Source organism: Blennius ocellaris, assembly GCF_963422515.1.
Source record: "Blennius ocellaris genome assembly, chromosome: 12".
Lineage (NCBI taxonomy): Eukaryota > Metazoa > Chordata > Actinopteri > Blenniiformes > Blenniidae > Blennius > Blennius ocellaris.
Genome location: NC_137661.1, coordinates 14,042,627 through 14,065,269, shown reverse-complemented (window position 1 = coordinate 14,065,269; position 22,643 = coordinate 14,042,627). Strand labels below are relative to the sequence as shown.

At 42.6% G+C, this 22,643-nt stretch overlaps 1 protein-coding gene across 1 annotated transcript in view; it reads left to right on the top strand.

The window, feature by feature from the left end:
* insrb (insulin receptor b) overlaps window positions 1-22,643 on the top strand; it is a 72,274-nt gene that overhangs the window by 42,592 nt on the left and 7,039 nt on the right. Inside the window, exons 3-13 of the mRNA XM_080506597.1 lie at window positions 10,164-10,372; window positions 10,478-10,611; window positions 16,943-17,082; window positions 17,272-17,416; window positions 17,563-17,777; window positions 18,176-18,302; window positions 18,633-18,883; window positions 19,696-19,863; window positions 19,978-20,176; window positions 21,868-22,006; window positions 22,406-22,559. Of these exons, the coding sequence (XP_080362723.1) occupies window positions 10,164-10,372; window positions 10,478-10,611; window positions 16,943-17,082; window positions 17,272-17,416; window positions 17,563-17,777; window positions 18,176-18,302; window positions 18,633-18,883; window positions 19,696-19,863; window positions 19,978-20,176; window positions 21,868-22,006; window positions 22,406-22,559 (1,881 nt within the window). The remainder of the gene's footprint in view (window positions 1-10,163; window positions 10,373-10,477; window positions 10,612-16,942; window positions 17,083-17,271; window positions 17,417-17,562; window positions 17,778-18,175; window positions 18,303-18,632; window positions 18,884-19,695; window positions 19,864-19,977; window positions 20,177-21,867; window positions 22,007-22,405; window positions 22,560-22,643) is intronic.

Genomic DNA, 22,643 nt, shown 5'->3' with positions numbered 1-22,643 from the left:
GGCACAGGGATGATAGACTGGGCCAGTGACATCAAATCAGCATGGATTAATGTTTGACCTGAAAACAAGTCAATATGGAAACATCACGTCAGTCTGCTGTTGTATCCGTACAAACAGTCTGTCGAATCATTGCAGTTTTCAGTGTCGTGCACCTCAAACACTTCACCGCACCGTCATTTTCAAGTTGTTCCACAAGAACGTATGAGAGGGAAGTTACCATGTCAAAACAAAAAAAAAACACTATAGAAATATCAAATTCCTGTTTTAATTGTATTAGTTATCAGATGTGTCTATCCGTAGTTTGATCAAAGTGATTGAAAACATGTGTTGATGTTGAATTTACTGCTTTTGCTCAGTTCGCACAGCTGTTCCAAATGATTAAACGTGTCACCAAAAATCAGCACCAGAGTTTTAATAGGTCACATCCCACATAAATGTTAGACTTTGGCAACTGTTGGTCTTTGTCCTCAACTCCCCTTTGATGTCAGACACACTCCCAGTCCAAACAAGCTGGACTGCCCATCAGATAGTTGGACTCCTAAAATAAGGGACACAGAAATCCCCCTTTCTCCTCCCAATGCTTTAAAAAAAAAAAAAAAAAATCAGCTAATCGAAGTGCACACTTTTTTGTGTGTGTGACTAACACTCTCCATAATCAGCCCTTGCACACCGGCCCAGAAGACTCCTGGCCAGTAAGCTATGGCTATTTTCTTTGGCCGCCTTCGCCGCTGATGGAAAGATGGCGCTCTGTGAGGTCAAACCGAGGCTCTGTCAACCTGAAGCGAGGTTGTGAGGGATGACGCTGTTGAGAACAGTTTAAAAAAAAAATTAAAAATAGATCATTAAGTATGTGAGTACATTTTTACATATGTGACCTCCTTTAGTTTTCAGTATTCATATATGTGATAATTTCAGACCAGTGGTGACTCTAAATAGCCGTGTTGCGGATGGAAACTGCTCTACTGTATCTAGTGTGTTGTGTCCATAACACCAGGAAATATGTATATGTGACAAGTCTATTTCTCTCCTTACTAACGGAGTGAAATCATTTCTTAGTTTGTGGGGATCTGAGATTAAAGAGGAGCTGGGCAGAGTGGGAGCTCACAGATTTGTCAACAAGCAGATAGGGCACATTTTGGAAAAATCATCCTTTAGAAAACTACTTTAAAAGCTTCAGATTCAATCCCTTCCGGCTTTTTTTTTTTTTTTTTTTTTTTAAATGCAACTTGGCACCTGTCCTTTTTGGTGCTTCTTTGAGCTCCCCTGGTAATAATTACATTTCTTCATTATCTTCTCTGAAACCTACAAATTGGCATCTGTGGCCCGGCTGTTTCTGTATATGTTTTCTCTTGGTGTCAGCTGCTCCCCGCTCCCTGCGCATTAATGTATGAGCGTGCGCACACATGTATCTCTGTGCGTCTTCCCTGCGCGCGAGAACCCTGCTCAGCGCTCTGCTGTGAATATGAAATAGGACAGCCAGCATCTGCACTGCAGCCATCCTGCCCCGGCCCCCACACCGCGAGTCCTGCTCAGTGCAGCCGGCCGAGCTACTGGGAGCATGAAACTTCTGTGTGTGTGTTGATGAGAGACGGTCATGTTTACTCGCGTTTGCTCCTTTTGTTTGTGCGGCTTAATTTCCTTGTTTGCTCGCCTTTTGTTTTCTAAAATACTTTTTTTTTTGCTCGCGTTTTCCCTCATGTGTCACCAATAATCACCCCATAAACTGCGTCATCTTTTATATATCCCAATAATTGTGTATCAGCGATTACGTTCTGTGTTCAATTACAAGTTGTATCAACAGCACAACTGCATCATCATGGTTTGCTCAACAAAGTGATATCCAGTTTACAAACATAAGAAGTGGAATTCAGATCATAAAATCATGACGCTTTGTTTTCATAATTTACTCAGATTATTTGAAACAATTATTTGGATGAAGAAATTGTTGCCAGCCCATTTTCAGTTGGTCGACCCATCAGATTTAGATAAACAGTTCTGGCCCCCTAATTTGAATCAGTTAAAATGTAGTGCAAAGAGAGTAAGTAAAATGAGCTTGTTGTGTCTGAGAGGCATAGTGACGTTAGTCATCAGCACTCTTGCTTAACTTTGGAAAAGACCCTGATGTATTTCAGAACTGTGTAATATTATGTAGATGTAGAGTATTAAATCTGCTCTCATATATATATAAATATAGTTTCTTTTTTTTAATCTTAGATTATTTTGTTTTATGTCTCAAATTTACATTTCTGGGTAGTATTTGAATAAAAAAAAAAATGTGAATTTAAAAATCTCCTTATACAAATATAGGGCAATCAAATTAAAACCAAACAAACTAAAAATCTTAAAATAACGTTTGATATTCTCAAGTGTTCAAACATGTTCCACCTTTGTACACATGAATACACATTGATTTATTAGAACACAGTTTGCGGCAGCCTCGGTTCTTGTTTGGGTCATCAGGACGAGCTGAACCCAAAGTCCCTGTAATGTAAGAACCCCAGACGACAGGGAGAAGACCAGAGGTGAGAAAATAATGAAAGATTGAGTAAGGAAAGAGAAGCGAAAGAGACAGAATCTGTGACAATCAACCCTTTGATAAACATTTTTCTCCGTGTCAGCTGAGGACAGAGGGAGCAGTTTGAGTTCTCTCTTTGCCTTTTTTTTTTTTTTCTCTCTTTGGGTTTCTGTGGCTAATATGAGGAAATAATGGGCCATTGAATCAGAAAGGGAAGGCTTAAAAGCACCTTAGTCATGACTGAGGCCACCACTCAGCACCACAGATTAAATTACCCAGATGAAGAAGGGTATTTATCCAAGCACACCTCCAATCCATAAACCTGCACTCAGGGGTGCCCAGTTAAACACGTCAAATCACCGTCGGCAGCTCTTTGGTGGCTGCATGAGTGTTTTTGTCATTGTGAAGCAGAAATGTTTCATGCAATTTGTTTGGGCATTTAATATTGTTTGTGACATGTTAGAAGTTTGAACAGCGGGGGAAGCCTTGAGTTGCCTGACTTTTTTCTCTTCGAGTATTCAGCCACCAATTGTGTCCCAGTTCAGTCCACATTGTTTGATGTGTGCATCTCTCAAGGAAGCGTGACAGACTTACTGAGGTCTGTGTTATCATGACCAAAGAAAAAATTAATGTAAGTCAATATATTGTCCTCATATTGCATATATATATATATATATATATATATATATATGAGCGTTCTGAGTGATCCTCTGGTTGCTATGTGAATGGAAATGAGTCCAGTGACGCAGGTGTCTCACTCTCGATATGAATGTCACCCTTTGCCCCTTTTTTCTATCACCTCCACAATATTGCCAAAAAAGTCTATAGTCAGCAAAAACGACTGGACCACTCGCTCTGTGCATGTGTACATGCACGTGTGTGGACGTGGGTGTCTTCAATATCAGAGATGGAACCGGGTCTTGTGTTTATCGCTGTTGTGTCTCTGACTTGTTTTGTCTGCGTTTCACTTTGTGCGAGCGAGAATCTGTCGACTTCAGCTCTGTCTGCGGTAATGTGTCTGCATAAATCTGTGTGTCTCTGTGTGTGTTGTGCATCCCCCAGCTTGCCTTTGTTTGTATTCCATATTTGCGTGTAGTTGTCAAAAAAAAAAAAAAGTGCAGCCAGCAGCAAATGCTGGCGCTGGTGGCAGTGTGACCAAATTAAAGATGTAACGGTGGGGCGAGGAGAGTTTAGGCTCCAAATGTGACAGCGAAGAGAGGGATGTAACAAAAGAGGGTTCTGCTACAGAGGGATGACAGAAGATGAGTTGGGAGGGTGTTGGCTGGAGAAGTGGTGCAGGAAGAGAAATATTAAGGGAGCGGCGACAAGAGTGATCGGTGGACTGTATTGATCGCATCTGCAATGAGATTCGGTGGCTGGGTTTTCGAGAGGGGCGGAATTGTCACCTGGAGTCCGATGCTGCAGCTGGAATGGGCCCGGGGACGGCGGGGGGGGGGGTCAAAGAGACTCGGTGAGAGGAGAGTGCAAAGTCATAGAAAAGGAAAAGCTCAAAGACACTACGAAGATGAAAGATTGTGACTCTACGACGAAACGCAAGATAAGACAGAAATGATGGGGGGATCCAAGAAAACGCCTGTTGGGAACATGCAGCTAATTACTGCAGACAGTCTTTGTCTGGACTCATCGCCATGGTAACAGGATGGGCCAGCCGTGCTGGCCATCACACAGAATGACACAGACAAGGAAATCAATGAGCAGACAGACAAAGCAAGGAGCAGAACTCTGCTCATTAAATCAAATTTACCTTTTTATTGTGTTTGTCTTCGTGTCTGTATGCGTTTCAGTCATGCATGACCTCTAACTCATTTTGGCCGCACCAGAAATATAGGAGTAATGATAAAAAGAAATAGAGGTCTGGACTGGGTAACAGTCCAGTTTAGAGACAGTTGCTGTGGTTGATCTGGTCACAATATGATTTCAAGAATAAATACATCTTCCCCTTTAGAACCCATAGACACATTTTGTTCTGCCAAGAAAAAAAATCTCTAATTATAGTGTTTTTGCCGTTTACAACAGCAGCATTACTGGAATATTAATTATATTTAACCGTTGCTTAGTGAGTGCGTCACTAAATAATGTGTTGTAAGGCACTGCTGTGAGTGTGTGTTCTTATTCAGCCCGAGACACACGAGGACTTCAGGTTTTTCAGACTTTTTAAAGAACATGATGAAGTTTTTTACATTTTAATGAGTCCTGACAGCAAAGACAGTATACAGTACATATTAGGACTGTCTAATATGAGTTGGTCTTGCTCCGTTTATAAAGGCAGATTGATAGAGTACAACTGTTTATGTGAGTGAACCAGTGGGCATGTCCAGGCAGGCTTACAGATATGTAGAAGAGGTGTGGCAGGGGGGGGGGGGGGGGGGAGTCTTCTTGATGAGTTTCAATGGAATGGCAAAGCAAAACAGCCCAACAAAACAGAAAGACAGTGATTAAACAAAATTGCATTCTTTTTGTTAACTTTTCTCTGTGTTTTCTCCCACATGGAGTGATTAAGGCCACTGTTTGGCATCAAGTCAACAAAAACAGAGACATCTCCATGAACTATGTGTGTTCCTTTTGTGAACGAATCAAGCTTTGCTCCTTTTAATTTTTTTTATATGCGTAGATGACTTTGAGCAGGCTTTTTTATTTATTTATTTTTTAAGTTTCTTCCAACTTTTTCGCAGTCACATTTGGCACAACGGATCCACCCTGAAACGAATTGTCTCCAAATTCTGACATGCCACCATTTGACACTGCTGCCTGTGCCTGTGTATTATCACCTGCTGAATACGGCGTGTTCAATAAAGCCATTGCAGCCCGGTGACATGAAACAGCAGCTCTCAGTGGTAAACCACCCACTTTCATTACTGAGTGATGTGCGCAGTGTCTCCGTGTGTGTGGCGTCCAGAGAAGAGTCCCCCGCACAAAGCTGGTCGGCAGACATGCATAAATGTCTTGTCCAAACATTTACCGTTTTGGATTCAGGCTTCAGTGTGTGAGTCATGCACACCCTGTAAAGAGACACCAAAGAGAGTCATGGTCGTCATTGTCTTGGGGACAGATACACGGTGGGGTGATATAAATAGGGCTGATTAGAAGAGGAAAGATATGTTGAATGTTTTTGCAGTCGGTCTGTTATTCCCGACTCTTATCGCTACGTAAACTTGATTTTCATGCAGTGATAAACGGCCCTTTCTTCGGAAATCAGATCGGATTTCGTTTGTGAAGGACATATCTCAATAATGATGCTTTCATCATATTCAAAGCAGCTTTACCCTGACTGGTCTTTGTTTCATACGGCTCTGCTGTGGTTCCCTGTAGTCAGGTGATGAATGTATTGTGAATGTGCTAAATGTAACATCAGGTACTTGGGCAGCAGGTACTGAAATTAAGGGGCTGTCTAACGCCATGAGAACGGTTAACCTAAACGTGCTGTTTTTGGCCTGTCATCCACATGAGGTGGTCTATTAGAAGTGTGAAAACAGGGCGTTTTTTTTCTCCACGTCGACTACAAAATGTTTGTGTTCTCCGTGTCTTCTGTGGCAGTTACAGCGCCACCTAAAGGCAAGTGTACTACGTAGTTTGATGCCGCGTTCACAGTGACGTGTGGACGGAAATTTCTTTAACGACGACAGGGAGGAAGAAAAAAATAGCGCTTTGGCTCGTGTGGACGGGGCCCCAAGTTTACTGTGAGGCGTTTTGGCCAGAATAAAGGGCTGTTCTTTCATAAAAGGTCTGGCAACGGTGTCATTTTGAAATGGAAAATTCATTAGAGCCTTATCTTTTACAGCGCCTGTTTTGTTCCCCCGTTTTATCTCATCACTCTCACTCCGTCTCTTCTGCTTTACCTTATTTACCCTCTGCTTTCCCTTGTCCCCCTTACTTTCCAGCCATAAAACAACGTTTACCTCAGCATGCATGTTGCATTTATCGGTGTTGTATGTGATTGCTTGTTTTCGTTGGTGCCTCTGATCATCGTGTCATTCCCTCCCTCCCTCCCGACCAACGGCATGTTTTTGTTTACAGTCTTTCCCCTCCCCCCCATTTTCTCTCCTGTACTCTCCCAGGGCAAATGTCTTACATCAGATCACTCGAAGCATTTATAGCAAAGCTTTTGAAGCTTAGGACTCCCACTGTGGCCAAATATAGTAAACGTGAATCCAGCAGCTGTGTGTGTGTGTGCGTGCGTGGATGAGTATGTATGTGCACTTGTTCTCCTGAGTAAACGGCTCTGGGGTAAAAATGTGTTTGTTATTGTTCCCAGCATTTTGCCTGCAGACAACACTGCCAATTAAAGGGGAGGTTTTTGTGTGTTAAGAGCAGGAAGTGTTGTCGTGTGTGGCTGCACGCTATTGGCTGCCCGGTTTCTCCCCTGTTCCTTCCCTTGGGGCCGAGCAGCCCGAGCGCTTTACTGCCATGGCCAAATGAAAGGTAAACACAACACACCTTTGATCAGGCTTTGCATTCAAAACCACCGAACGTGTGTGCGTGTGTGCCGGGAAGCAGTACGCAAATTATTGAATGGCACCGTGAGGTTTACGTAAGTGTGTGTTTGTTTAGCTTTAATGAGAGATAACCTCTCCAGGATGCTGCTGTCTCCTCCTCCATCTCCACCTCCTCCCCTCATCAGAGCGTGAGTGAAATCATCCCTCCATCCATGCCTCCTTCCACCCACCCCACCCACCCCCCAATCCAGTCAGCATGAAAACAAAACAAGCAGTTGTATGAATGAAAGTGGGAGGGGCTGAGTGGCCTAGAAAGACCGGCAGGGAGATAGAGACACAGATAGTGGTGCAGGGCCGGGTGAGGCTGTGGTGTAGTGGAGGCAGAGAGGAGAGCACAGTGGAGCAGCAGCAGCAGGAGGAGGAGGGATGAATGAATGAATGAGTGAGCTGACTTAGGGCATGTTTGGTATAGGAGCTAGCTCGTGGAGCCCGGTGGTCGTGAGCAGAATGAGGAATAAACCTTCTGCAGTGGTGCTAATATTGTACTGTAGTACCGCCTGCTGAGGCTGTTGTGCTGTGTCACCGAGAAGCAGCAGCTTTGCATCCAAATGTATCAGTAAAGAATAAACCGGCTTAAAGTGACGTTAAACATAAGGTGATTTGTGGCTATATTTGAAATTTCTAGGTACTTTATTTATTCCCTTGGTGAAGCTATTTTTTGCAGTTATTCCATTCGATCGTAATAGTAGGCGTGTGTTTATATATATATATATATATATATATATATATATATATATATATATATATATATATATATTAATGTAAAATTATTACCTTCTCATATCTCAAACGCTTCAGCTTTAGCCACATTCTAATTCCCTCAGAGCAGCAGCAGCAATTTAGTCTTTTCCTGGCATGTTGGCTTCTTCGCTGCGTCTGCCCTCTGTCTGCCCCAGCAAAGCCAGGGTTAACCCTGGGTGTCTCTCCTTCCCAACATGGAAGAGGCCATTGAATAACTGCCTCCACCAGCCAGCAAACACATTGGCTGAGGCCGAGGGTGGATCTGGGGCTGGCGGTGCACTGCGGCATGGATCCTCGGCTGGAATGGGACTGCAGCCCTCCCAGCACTGTTATGTGATGCTGCGTCCGCAGCGTGTACACATGCAGCAGACAGACAAGAGGGGGAGGGCTGGAGAAGCGCCATGCATTTTTCTCTGTGGGTCAGAGTGTGTGTGTGTGCTGTGGCGGCTTCACAACTCTTGTAAGGAGAGAAAAAAACAAAACAAAAAAAAAAAACGCAGTAGAGCGGCCCCTTCATGAACCACCTTAGAGGTCGGAAGGTTTTTTTTAAAATTATTATTAGTTTTTCTTCTGGCTCTTCTCGGTTTTAACCCCAGTTCCCCCCTTTTTTTTAAACCTTATTATCCCCCCCCTATCCTCCCCCTGCCATGCCCCTGCCTGTCCCTCTTCTTTTACTCAGGCAGTACAATGGGCAGCCCGCCCGTACTGAAGGGGGTGGGGTGGGGGTCCTAGATGTATCCTTGGCAGTGGACTATCATGTGATGTCCTCACATAGCCCCCCCCCCCACCACCACCACCACCAAAGTCTAGCAAACTGTGCCCCCATTGCACTTTCCAGCCATTCAGCAGTGTGAAGTGCTCTTAAATCACGTTTCCTCTCACTGTTTCTCAGCTGGAGAATTGAAAACGAAAATGTCATGGGAATTAAAATGGAAACATTTCCATGCTTAATGCACTGTTTTCCACCAGTAAGGGACCTGCATTTGGATCCAAAAATACTTTTGAAGTCATTTGTAGCTTGTAGTTAGTTATTATTTAACACGCCATGGTTGAGTTGGTACATGATATTGAAGCTGACGGTATCGTGGTGAGAGACTTGATTAACACACAGCCATGAGCAGGAAACTCAGTTGGAGGACAAGTGTGGACAAAATATTTTGTTCTTTTTTCCAAAATGACTCTAAATTATTCAAAAAGGATTAGATGCCTGAAACCTGGACTGTTATAGCGGTTGTTTTTAATGCCCTGAGCAGGGATGACTGTTGCACTCAGGTGAAAATCATCCTGCTGGCAGAAGGTGAATAACGTATTGGTCATCATCTGACTGAATTTCCCTTCACTCCCTCTCAGTGGGTTCCAGTCTAAACATGAGCTCACAGCCGCAGCGATCACTCACTAACTCGTGAGTCAGGGTGATTGCTTAGATCCAGTTTACATCCAGCTCATAGGCAGGGATGATAAAAAGGTCAAGGCCTCGTATGAAGTGAGATCTAATTAGTCTCAACTGGCCTACAGATAAAGCAATAACCACTAGTTTATTAGGCCATTACTGGGCACAGGTCAGTGCTGCAGCTAATCAAATCACAGCTGACACTCTTTGACCAAATGTTGTTTTCAAATAGGTTCAATAACACATGACATGATCCATAATTTCCTGCCTTCACATATGCTGTGGCAACTTTGAATAAACTATCAATGTTTATTCAGAAACACCGTTTTACACACCTTCAACCAGTTCTGTTTTACATCCAGTTTTAACGGTTCGACTCATCAGTACCTCACAACCTTTCAACGGACTCCCATTACCATTTGTAGTCTGCGAACAACTGAGTAATATTGCATTTATCTAACAGTGTAGATTCTATTAACTGAGATCAATTCATATGGAGGGTATAGTTAGATATTTGAAAAGAAACGAAGTGAATGAAGTGAACACCCAGATAAGAATTCATTGCTTATTTGAAGTATGGGCTTGTCATTTTCTCCAGGGTTAAAGGTTTCACGTGATTATTTTCCTTCCAATAGCTGCTTATTGTTGAAGGAGCATAGCTGTCATGCAATAAAAAAGGCTTCAAGGAGATACGGGGTCTTGCAGGAAGACCCCTAATGATGCATATCTATCTGGTTTACTGAAAATCAACTTTCTGATGACATGATTTATAATCACCTTGTTGAAAAATGATGACAGAAAACTCCAGCGCTCTTTATTTTTATATCACTATGTCACTGCGGGACATATTTACATATTTTGGGTGAAATCCAAAGCTCTTCTATTGCATATGCCATCGAGGCATTTTTTTTTTTTTTTAATGAAGTCACAATAAAACATGTTTATGTGTCTGACCTTAAATTAACCCACTCCTTATCTTTTATCCTCTCCTCCGTCTCTTTAGTGTGTCTGGACCACTGTAAGCACGGTGCGTGTAGCCGTCAGGGTCAGTGCTGTCATGACCAGTGCCTGGGTGGCTGCTCTGAGCCGGGTAATGCCAGCAGCTGCGTTGCCTGCAGGAACCTCCAGCACGGAAACACCTGTGTGGAGAAATGTCCTCCGGGTTACTATGTCTTCAGGGGCTGGCGATGCGTGAGCTTGTCTTTCTGCCAGGTTGGTATCAGTTGGTCGGCCTCACCCGAAATCTATTGAATCCAAAACCGAGGTGCCCATGCTTACTTACATTTGTTGTTGTTCTGTGCTTGTTTTCAAATTCAGGAGCTACACAACCAGTGCAAGCAGACTAAGAAGCAGATGCAGGACCGGGAGTCGGGCTGCTTTGAATATGTCATCCACAACGGGGCCTGTATCCACGAGTGTCCTTCTGGATACACCACCATAAATTCCACTACGTACGTCTGGGTCACACACAACCACACACTCCTTTAACGCCACCATCAACACTGCTACTTTCTTTGGATGTTGGAACGTCATTACACGATCAGAGATACAGCCCACAACAAATCGTCCTCCCGCCACTTCACTGAACGCTCTCGACTCCATTTGTACACAAGAAAAGATCGTGGCGTCAGTTTGTCAATGGAAAGACTCATTTCCTCAGGGAAGCAGTTCTTTCAGACGAGAACAAATTATGGAGATGCAATATATATATAACTCCCGTTAAACGTGTGTAGTTTTCTTAAACAATTAAACACAGCGACATTATATGCTGCCATTATGATTTCTCCCAAAACAGTACTTTACCATCCACTTTTCTACATGTTATCTTACATTTCTTTATTTATTATTTGAAAAAGTAATTGTCAAGTGCACTCAGCTACTACATGAGGTTTGTAAAACATTTTTTTTTGGTCATATTATCACACTTGAAAAGGATCATGAATCTATGAAGTTTTAAAAGAAAATGGGAATCATTAAGGTGATTTTAGGCTCTGGTGGTTGGTTTGTACAGCTTTGATTTGCAGCCATTAGTAGTGATCACCATGGTTCTCTCACTTCAGTGCAAATGTTACCCATGTGAGTCTCGCAGTAAAAATAGTAAATGAACTTCACTTATTTAGCGTTTCTCAACTGCTTGAGCAGTTCAAAGTAGGGATGGCTCGATACCACTTTTGCACATCCGATACCGATACTGCAGGCTTGAGGATCAGACGATACCGATCTGATACCAGTTTGATTATTTTTGTCCCTATAAATGTTGTTAATAATAAGTGTAATAAATAAATAAATAAATTCAGAGATGGGAATCGAACCTGCAACACTATGATTGGGAGGCAGCTGCTCTACTGACAGAGCCATGCTATCCCACAACAAAAAACAAGCGAACAAACAAAACCATCTTGTAATTACTTAAAACAAAGCAAAAAATACATATGTGAACATTTGAAAAACAAGTTCTTTAGTAACACTAAATAATAGTTTGCATATTGTTGTGAGTCTCCAAAAAATATATACACAAATACTTCCTCTAATCTGAGCCACTAGAAATGAGTGGTTGGTATTTTCTCAGCCTCCATCACACGCTGTTCTCAGTGATCATACACCCACGGTAAGTTCAAGCTAAACTCGCATCAAACGGCACACAATCCGACGCTGCAGTTTGTTAAATTCAGTATCCAGATATTATGACTGAACAACATCAAGTCAAAGTTTTCTTTTGTGTGATGACCACAGGAAGCAGTGAACAACTCTTTAAACCTCAGTGTGTGTGTTATTATGAGGGTTTCAATGATTGTGAGAGGAAAACAAAGCAACAGCACAATAATCACAGAACAAAACGCTAATCAATTAATGTCAAATGAGAGTTTTAAATATTGACGTATGTATTAATGGAAGAAATAACTTTCTTATAGAAAATACTCTCATTGAGGTGGTACCAAATAATATCCCGTGAAACGCTTGTACACAGATGAACAAGACTTTACAGTTTTAGAATTTTCTTTTTTTCAAACTGTTCAAACAAATAAAAAAAATCTTCAGTGAATTTAAACATGTAGCATTAAATCCGGTGTAGAGAAATACCAACTTTACTCAGTTTTGTACTGAGAGTGACACAGTGAAGTGCTACAGAAAGATCACAGAAACCATTTACCTGGAAGCTCAATGGACTAAAACATTCCAAAGAAAATTGAATACAAATAACAAACATCAACCATAACATCCATACAAGCATCCTTTATGGACTTAGGTCCTGTTTAACCCGCAATTTTGTCTACCTATGCTGCAGTCATGACCTCATTTAGTATTCTCACTGGGACTAAAAGTGGGGTAGAGAAACATTGCGGGCTTATTGATTCAGGCTCAGTCGTTGTTGCTAAAAGTGGTAAATATCTGTTTGTTTTGAGGGCCAGCACGTGTTTTCAAAGCACTCCTGTTTACTTGCTTTCAAAACACATTCATCATTCATCATCATCTTGCCTGCGAGGAAAACACACTTTCCATTCGCCAGATAAAATATTGTTAGATTTCTATTTGTGTCTCGACACGTCCGACAAGACAGCCGTCACAGGAGTACCCAGATCAGCTTTAATTATTAAAAAAACCAAAAACAGATAAAAAAGCCCAGTCACATAGTATGAAAACGTGTAGAGAATAAATGTTTCCGAGTTGTTCAATTGAATAAAGACAAAGAAAGAGTTCATTTAAAGCACTGAGATGTGTCTTTTAAGCATGTTTGGTCTCACAGGAGGATGCTGTGTGCTGGAGGTCACTGCATGTCTTAAAGCCACAGATGGCCGAATGATTGATGGTGTTTTCGTGTTTCTGGTTGACCCCTGTGTACACAAACGTGTGTTTTTGCATATATTTATTTTCTTGTGTGTGTGTGTGTGTGTGTGTGTTTGTGCACACGTGCACTTTGAGTGTACGTGTGTGCATAACATGTTTGGGACTGCGCCCCCACGGAAGTCTTTTACCTGTGAGAGAGGAAGGCAGAGATGTTTTCGGTCAAATGTAGTTCAACTCTGCTTACATACTTGTGTGTGTACAGAGTATTTAGTATTTCAACCTGACATGACTTGGATAAAAATGTTTCTTATGGGTATGACAGAGAAAACTGACTTTCTCTTGCGTGCTGGCAGCCTGGAGGGATTATCAGGTGCTTAGACAGAAAAGAACATTGCTTTAAACGTCAGTCACGTACCCTGAGGCAGGAAACCAGAATGGCATCCTTTATGTGGGCCTCATTGTTTAGGCGTGTGCCTGCACATAAACGTACAGGGCTGTGTGTGCCATCTGTGAGGAGGAACATGAGAATATTTTCTAATATTACGATGCAACTCGTCTTGATTGGTCAATTAACTTAAAACCTCTATTTTGTGTCAACACATCTGACTTTTAAATGTCACCAGTTAGGACCTTGGGCAGGTCCTCTGATGTTGGTGCCATGGGTGGCAAGGGCGCCTTGCTCTCCATACAGCTTAAGACACGTCTTTATGACTCGAGCTGTCCGTTCGTGCTCGTTGTCATGCCGCAGAATAAATCTGGAGGGAGTCTAATGCCTCCCTGATGGTGGGACTTATTCACCATTGCGTGGTGAATAATAAAAAAAAAAAGTTATCATCTAAAGTAGCTCAAGCATGTGCTGGGTTTGTGTGCATGCTTTATACACAACACACGTCTGTTGCTGTGTGGGGTTTACTGCGGTGTTTTGGTTATAGCAAGAACGAGCGTCATCAAAGTGGTTCGGTCTGGCAGAAACAAGTCACCGAAAGATTCACGCACACACGAGGCAACACGCAATCACGCACGCATATCCTATGTTTTTCTGTCTTGCGGGGGGAAATAAATCAACTTGCGTTCATTTCAGTGAGACGTTGTATAAACTCACCCCATAACCATAGACTTACCATAAAACATGTCTTCATATAAAAAGGTTTAGGTTTCCCAAAAAGAGAATCCACTTCAATCCTAAATTCCTTTTGATGTCTTTCATGAAAAGTTTGCGGTGAAAGTTTTTAATACATAGAAATTGTTTTCAAACTATTACTTTCACAATATAGCTATGATGTCTTGTAATTTCTTTTGATAGATGTTTCTCGCTATCTTCGGCTTTCACTTGCTTCCCCATTTGCTGGTCACTGAGGTCTGCTGGATGAATTTGCTCATCTTTCATTGACTCTGTGACCGTACAGTACTACAGCTGTGTGTAATGCTTGGCCCGGTTTCGTCTGAGCCGAAACCAAACCCAAGTGTCAGCTGTGGCATCTCCTCGATGGTTCTAGCAGACCCCTGAGCCGGAGTCATGGAGTTCAGCCGGGCAGACGAGCGCTGTCGCTTTAAGAGCTGCCCTTGGACCCAGCCTGTCTGCCTGTGTGTCTGTGTTTTTCAGTACAACGGCCCAAAACATTGTCTCTTTCTACACTGCAACTAGAGCGTTACTTTTCAGGAGCTGAATATATGATTTTCCATGTGGGAGAAAAAGAGGCATAAAATATGCTTGTGTTTTTTTTTTTTTTTGCTCGTCACTGCTGTTTTAGAGGCTTCAACCCAGCATGTTTCCACTTGCTCAGAAGTCATACGGGGTATGCAATGGTTGGCCCACTGATTGATTTAACTATTAAGAGCTTGATAACGTAAAAATAGGAATAAGACAGGCGTGTAATAGGTTGGCTGCCGTGAGCCGTGAATGCTAAAATTAAGAGGAGGATCGAAACAAAGCCCCTTGGAGTGTTTTTTTTTTTTTGTTGTTGTTTATTTTGTTACTATGATAAATGGCTTGTTGGCCTGGCTGTTTGGAGGGCAAAACTAGGGGCATACTTTCAGTGATTGTATGTATGTGGGTTTGCACACACATGTGGGTGCATGCATGCTTGTGTGCGCGCTGCCTGGAGTGGGGGATTATAATAAGAGTTGCATAAACAAAGAATTAAAGCAGGGTGAGCTTACAAATGGCAGTTCATGCGGAGCTTGCGTGGTCCCCACAGCGAACAACAGCATCCTTTGTTAGCGGTTCCCCCACGCGCAGGGGAGGCTTTAGACAGGTGCCTGTTGGGGCTTCTGTTTGATGTTCCTGTCACTTCCATTTTGACTTTTGAAAAGTTTGATCCGGATAGTAAAAGATCTTGGACAAATCCAAATGTTTCATCCCGCCACCGTCGTCAGACTCGGTCAGTGACCCGACTTCATTGGTTCTCCCTGAACCAATTGTCAGTACTGTTTTGGAGGTAGAGGTCGAGGATTTCTTAGCAACCAATGAAAACACATTCTGTGGACCTTCGTGGGTCAGGATGGCAAGACTGAGAGTCAAATAAAAGAGGGATTATGTTCTTTTTGGAGGGCTTCAAGAAACAAAGTGCTCATTTTCAAATGAGGTGTTGGGTCTCATTTCTGTATGCGGCATGGGCCCATTCACTGGCCAGACAAAGCTTGGCCTTTGTGAATGAATTTCCTGAAAGGTACTATCGAGACCTCATCTCTCGGTATAGGGGAGAGTGTGATTACGTGCAAAAGCACATGTTTGCAAGGAGAAGACGTCACTTCGAGGGCTGAGAGGATAAAACAGAGGAATGCCTGTTCAGAAGTGCAGCTGGTGTTTCAGCCATGTTGTTTCTGTTGTCTGTAATTCTGCGCTCAGAGTGCATTCGTGCGTGCATGGCTGTTGCATGTGCAACAGCAGTAATTGAAGCGGAGGGCGAGAAAACTGCTTCCTCCCTCTGTGTTTATTTAAAAAAGAAATAGCTCAACGAAGTGCAGATGTGGATGAGAGGTTGTATAATCTCATTTTACTCCTTAAAGCCTCCAAGAAATCCCCACAAATTGATTTATTATGGGAATAATCCAATTGATTTGATAAGAGATAACTCCGATTTGCCTTCAAAAGCACCAGCACATTCAGTGCATTGCAAGGCCGTTTTCAATTGTTGAATATTTCCAAAGATCAGATTGGTCTTTGTGTACTTTGTTGCTGCTTTTCAGCATCTGGTTAATTGAGTGCAGCGATGTCACAGCATCCAATCCAGTCCAATGGACGACTTTTGCAGAGTGTTAAAATGACAAAAGTATATGGCAGCAATTCGGAATACTGTAGCATATTGCTATCAAAACACAATTAGCATGTAGCCCCGTGTGCCGTTTAAGCACAAAGTATTTGTTTCTTGAAGATTACAGGAAGGCTGTTTTTAATTTGCATATTTGTTTAATGTGATTCATTTACGAGGCCATCATAATAAAACAAAACCACGAGAATAAGCAAATTACTAAGTCAAAAGTGGAGCCAGAAAACAGCCCACACTATAAAATCCAGAATAAATCACAGAAGTAATGCACATCAGCTAAGTTCCACTGAACAGATTCAGCCTTGATAGAAATTGCCATGTCATCCCGTGGTCTCAACCCACGCCACACCAGGACGTCACAGAGCATTCCTGACTCACGCCATCCAGTCCCTGTCCTTTTTTTATTTCTGATAACCGCACGCGGAGGCATCTGTGGCATGTTTCTACTTTTCCCTTTCAACAAAAACGTGTTTGTTTGCTTTCACTGAAGACATTTGTCTGTATTCTCACCTTGCTATGGCCATGACATCTGTTGTGCACGCACACACACACACACACACACACACACACACACACACACACACACACACACACACACACACACACACACACACACACACACACACACACACACACACACACACACACACACACACACACACACACACACACACGACTCTTCCACTATACTGTCAATATTGAAGATTGTGTGCTTGTGTGTGTGTAGGTTGATGTGCTCGCCGTGCGCCGGCCTCTGTCCTAAACTCTGTGTGGGGAATAAGATGATCGACTCGGTAACTTCAGCCCAAGCGATGAGAGGCTGCACTGTTCTTCAGGGCAGCATGGTCATCAAGATTCGAGGAGGGAGTAAGTACTGCTGCCCCCTGCCTGACTTCCTTCACGGGCTTCAGTTCCACGTTGCCCTTTCTTCCTTCGTCCCTTCAGTTTTTCACGTCTGTGTGTTCGTGACGAGTTTTTGCAAGACGATTTATCCATCTTCCCGCCGTCACCGTTTAGTGGATGTTTTTGTGACCTCCCTCTTGTCTCGGCTTGCAGACAACATAGCGGCAGAGTTGGAGGCAAGTTTGGGACAGATTGAGGAGATCACTGGATACCTGACTGTTCGCAGGGCTTACGCCCTGGTCTCCCTCTCTTTCCTTCGTAAACTTCGTTTAATCCGTGGAGAACATCTTGAGGCAGAGTAAGTCCTCTCTTCTCTTCTCTTCTCTTCTCTTCTCTTCTCTTCTCTTCTCTTCTCTTCTCTTCTCTTCTCTTCTCTTCTCTTCTCTTCTCTTCTCTTCTCTCGCGTTATGATTAATTCCCGTTTCTCCCTCCTCCTCCTTGTAGCACCTATGCCTTCTACGCGCTGGACAACCAGAACCTGCGTGAACTGTGGGATTGGTCAAAGCACAACCTGACCATCCAGCACGGTCGCATGTTCTTCCACTACAACTCCAAGCTTTGCATGTCGGAGATTAGAAAGATGGAGGAGATGACAGGAACCAAGGAGCGCAACCAAAAGAATGACATTGCTGTCCGGAACAACGGGGACCAAGCCTCCTGTAAGACCACCGAGACGTTTAATCAAGAGATGCTTGCATATCAGTAATAACCCACGACACAAACCAAACAGGATGAATATATTTAGGCTATAAATATAGATATTTGTTGATGTTTAACAGTCTGACACAGGATTGACACATAAAAAAAGAGAGTATTTAAAGAGTTTGAAAACTTTCAGAACTTTCACACTCAACAATTTTTTACAGTTTCATTACAACATATGCAAGGTTGCAGTTTGTCTTTTTTTTTTCAACTTCAAGACAGGTTTTATGGTGTGTTTTTAGCTATGCGGAAAAGTCTTATATCGTGTTAAATATGTGCAGAGATGCTGCAGATACTGTACATGTAAGCCTTTCTCCAGACATATAGACTGAATGTCGCCTGTTTTACTTTGTAGGTGAGACAAAGCTTCTGAAATTCACCACAGTCAAAACCTCATCCAATATGATCATCCTGAAGTGGGAGCCCTTTTGGCCGTTGGACTTTAGAGACCTGCTGGGATTCATGGTTCTCTACAAAGAAGCGTAAGTATCCTTTTAATGCAGTTGCCATGCGAGCAGTGATTCGTTGGGTTTGTTTCATTCAATCGTCATCATGTAACCAGTCAGTGAATTAACCACGACAGCTTAAGAACACAGCAGAGTTACGATCTGCCAACTGGACTTGTGAGTATCAGGTTAACAGGTTTATTCCCGCCAGCTTTGAATAATAAATTTACCAGTTTGACACTTTGGGCTCATGACAGCTGCTCGCTTCAGTGTTTTGAGCCACATTAGCTTTGCGCCCAAACTTTTCTGGTTCATTGGTTTCTGTTGATCCATGTTTTGCTCTTAATTCTCGCTTCTCTGCTGCAGGCCATATAAAAATGTGACGGAGTTTGACGGACAGGACGCCTGCGGCTCGAACAGCTGGGCGATTGCTGATGTTGATCCACCGGCTCGTCCCACTGATGGCAAGAAGGCAGAAGATCCGGGGCACCTGATCCGGCCATTGAAGCCTTGGACGCAGTACGCCATCATGGTCAAAACCCAGCTGTCCTCGTCTGACGAGCACCAAGTTCACGGAGCCAAGAGCGAAATCATTTATGTCCGCACCAATGCTTCCAGTGAGTTAAACCACAAGAAACAACTGTCACCAAAGTGTGGATTTAGAGAGTTTGAACTTTATGGATTCAGATTGTTTATAGACTTTTTTTTAAGAGACGTTGCCTCTACCTTTCTGGAAACTTTGGAGTATTCCATGAAGAATTCAATCGTCTTTTTTTTTTCTTCATGTCGATTACAAATGTCTGGCTTTGCTTGTATGTCAGTCAAATTACATTTACAGCTTCAGTATTCCTCGTGTTCAGAGCAATAATTAAGGCATAAATTCAAACTGTGGTTTTAATAAACAAACTAAGTGACAGGCAACAAAATAATTAAATCACTTTGTGGGAAATAATACTCGATACAACATGGTATAATCATGAAAATACAAGGGTACGTTATTAGTCACTAGCATACAGAGACAGCTGACATTTATTGTAAACAATTTTGTTTACAATGCGAGTCTCCATTCTCAAAACACGGTTGTGTTTTCTTGAGGAAATAAACATATGCAGTATAAAATCATATTCTTATGAAACATTTGCATATATTTATACATATTTAACTTGGTGTTTCCACTTCTTGGCTTGTGGATGACTAAACTAAGTTGATTCCTTCTTTGTGCGATCAGCTTCAACAAAACCCAGTTTTCTAGCAAATGGAGGAATCTGAACTATGATCCATTTGAATTTGGAATCATTTTCAACATTTCTTTTCGCCATAGAACTTTCCGCCTGCTTTGCCACGTTGGTTTCATATAAAAGACTGTTTTGGATAAATGGTTCTGAACTCAATAACTGTTATCTTGGCTGTCTCCATTTGCTTCCCTCAGAGCCCTCTGTGCCTCTGGACCCCATTTCCTCCTCCAACTCCACCTCGCAGATACTCCTGAAGTGGAAGCCTCCCACCAGTCCCAATGGCAACATAACCCACTACCGGGTCATCTGTCGCAAGCAGTCTGAGGACAGCGACCTCTCCAAGTTTGACTACTGCCTACAAGGTGCACACTCACTCCACTCAAACAAATCCCTCGTTTGTCCTCACTGGAGTTCTTCAGGGTTTTGGTTTTTTGGGGGTTTTTTTTTCTTCAAATGCCGGTTTTTCTCCTGCTCAGGGATGAAGCTGCCATCTCGCACCCCAACCCACCTGGACAGTGAGGACGAGCAGAAGTGGAACCACACGGATGAGCCCACCTCAGGGGGAAGGTGCTGCGCGTGTCCCAAGACGGACAGCCAGCTGAAGAAGGAGCAGGAGGAGATTGAGTACCGCAAGACCTTTGAGAACTACCTCCACAATGAAGTCTTTGAGAGCAGGTACACGTTACAGGATTAAACTATATTTTACAATTCACGATGAGAAGTACTTTTTAATCAGCGTGTCAACTGGGGGAGAGGCATTTTTGCGTGCGTTTCAGGAGTGGTTGCAACATTAGGGCACAATAGTAATGCAATTGTTGGTTTATTTGTTCACTTTTTTTCAGATTCATTCATTGAGCGCCTCATGTTTTTATTTTTTTTTTAATTTTAATCATTTGATTGTAACGTGTGTCACACAATGTTCACTGAAATGATATTCCTCTTTCAAAAAGAAACCAGAATCTGAAACTCGTTCTCTATTTGGGTAGCATTTACTCTCTTATTAACTAAATAACCTCATGATAGAGCCTTAATGAATGAGCTACGTTTTATCAGTCTATTTACACCACTATGTCATAAACTTGTAACTCCACCCCACACCGACACTAAAACTAAGTCTTGAACTGGCAAATACTTTTTATTGAGAATAATATTAGTCAAAGACGTTACCGAATGATTTCCGAAATGTCTTTGTGAGCATCTCTACAGTCTCGTTGTATCTTCTAGTATCTTCTTACACATGGAACAAAAAAAAATCAGGGCAATTTTCATCGCATCAAATCCACAGCGAGTTTCAAAACAGCCTTGTGCCAACTGTCTCCTCCATCTGTGTGTTATGGGGGTGATTCAGAGCCTTGTTGTTGTACTGTGCACCACTGTGGGGGGGCTTAGGGGAGGAGGCGCAGAGTGTCTGGACTCCAGCGCCCCTACCTTCTCCCCTGACAGACACAAACACCCACAGTCTCTCCCTCCTCTTCCTGAGGAGAGTGATTACTGTGCCCATTATCATTCATGCCAGTCAGGGGTGCAGTCACGCAGACTGCGATTTGGACACACACTAACACTCCGTATCGTTCGCACACACGCACTGCAGCTGCACTTTGAGCCCTCTGAATGGGCCAAGGTCACTTCCGTACACCCAAGAGCCCAAAAGAATTCCTCGTCCTTTCTTATTCCCTCACGCGAGGGTGTGCATGAGCTTTGCGGGGTTTTCCTTCTGAGTGACGATCATTTCAGCATTAACACTGTCCTACGCGTCCTCGTTCAATGAAGGACAAGCATCACTGCAGTAACTTGAGGTAAAATACATTTCTCAAGAACACTTTTATAGTAATTTTTTTTTTTTTTAACACCGAGGATCTTCTCTCTCATTTGTACTCCCTCTATCTCACAAAAAGGTGAACTTCAGGGCCTTTTTTTAATCTCAACCTCAAGGTCTTTGTGGTTTGGTTACTGTAGCGACCCCTGAGAGTGGAGTGGACCTTGAACTCTGGCACCACCCAGTGGTGAGGGTGGGTAGGACCTCCTGCAGGGAAGAAGGTGGTTTCAGTAGATGAATGCAATGCAGTCATACTGGCTTTAGACTATTATGCCAAGAGCATACAGTACATATATTTACTGATATGTCATCAGTATATTTATATATATATGTACTGCATGCTCTTCACATTATTCTTTTTATTAAACATGACTTACTATCATCTGCATCGCCATCACATTCCCACAACATTACATGTATTTTATTTTTTTTATAATCAGTTGTCTGTATATCATTTATTACTGATACAGACTATATACAGAAGATATTGTTTTAAAGTCTGAAACACAATTTTTGCTGACGTGACTAATCTGTTCCTTTGTCTCTGCAGACCAGCTCGTCGGCGACGTTCAGTTGGAGTTGCCAACGCCACCCAGACTCCTTTTTTCCTGACAACAATCCCAAACCTGCAGTTTGGAGCCACCACAGCGTCACCGGATGATGAAGACGAGGACCAAGAGGGATCTAAGGTCTCCTTTTGGATTTACCATACAAGTTTTTTTTTTCGTCTGTTGCTTTTCTGTAGAAAAACTTGCAGATCATTTATCTACAGGTTTGAGCAGGAGATTTTGTGAACTCAGCCAAATACAAAAGATTCTCATTAATACTCATTCAGAACCTGGTTTTGGGTAAATTCTTTAAAAAAGTATCGAAATGTATGAATTTCCAGTGACTATTACTTTGCATTGATTTCAACTCTCACTGTCGAGTATATTTGTGTTGAACCTTAAACATTGTGAACAAATGACTAAAATTGCCTCTTTAAGAAACCGATGGATTTCTATCCCCGACTTGTTGAAAACATCAACATTATTAAAACCTGGTATGATATGACTGTATCTGACACTGCTTCTTCCTCTTGTGCTCAGGTGGAGCTGAAGGTGTTATCGAAGGAGTCGACGGTCATCTCCAACCTGCACCACTTCACCAGCTATAAGATAGAGATCATGGCCTGTAATCATCCCTCAGACCCCAAACGGTGCAGCTTGGCAACTTATGTCAGTGCTCGAACTATGCCAGAGGGTAAGGCCATATACGCATTTACCCGTAAACTCTTGTCGCGTTACTTAATCAAAGGCTAGCTGCGCACGGATTGAACATTTGCAC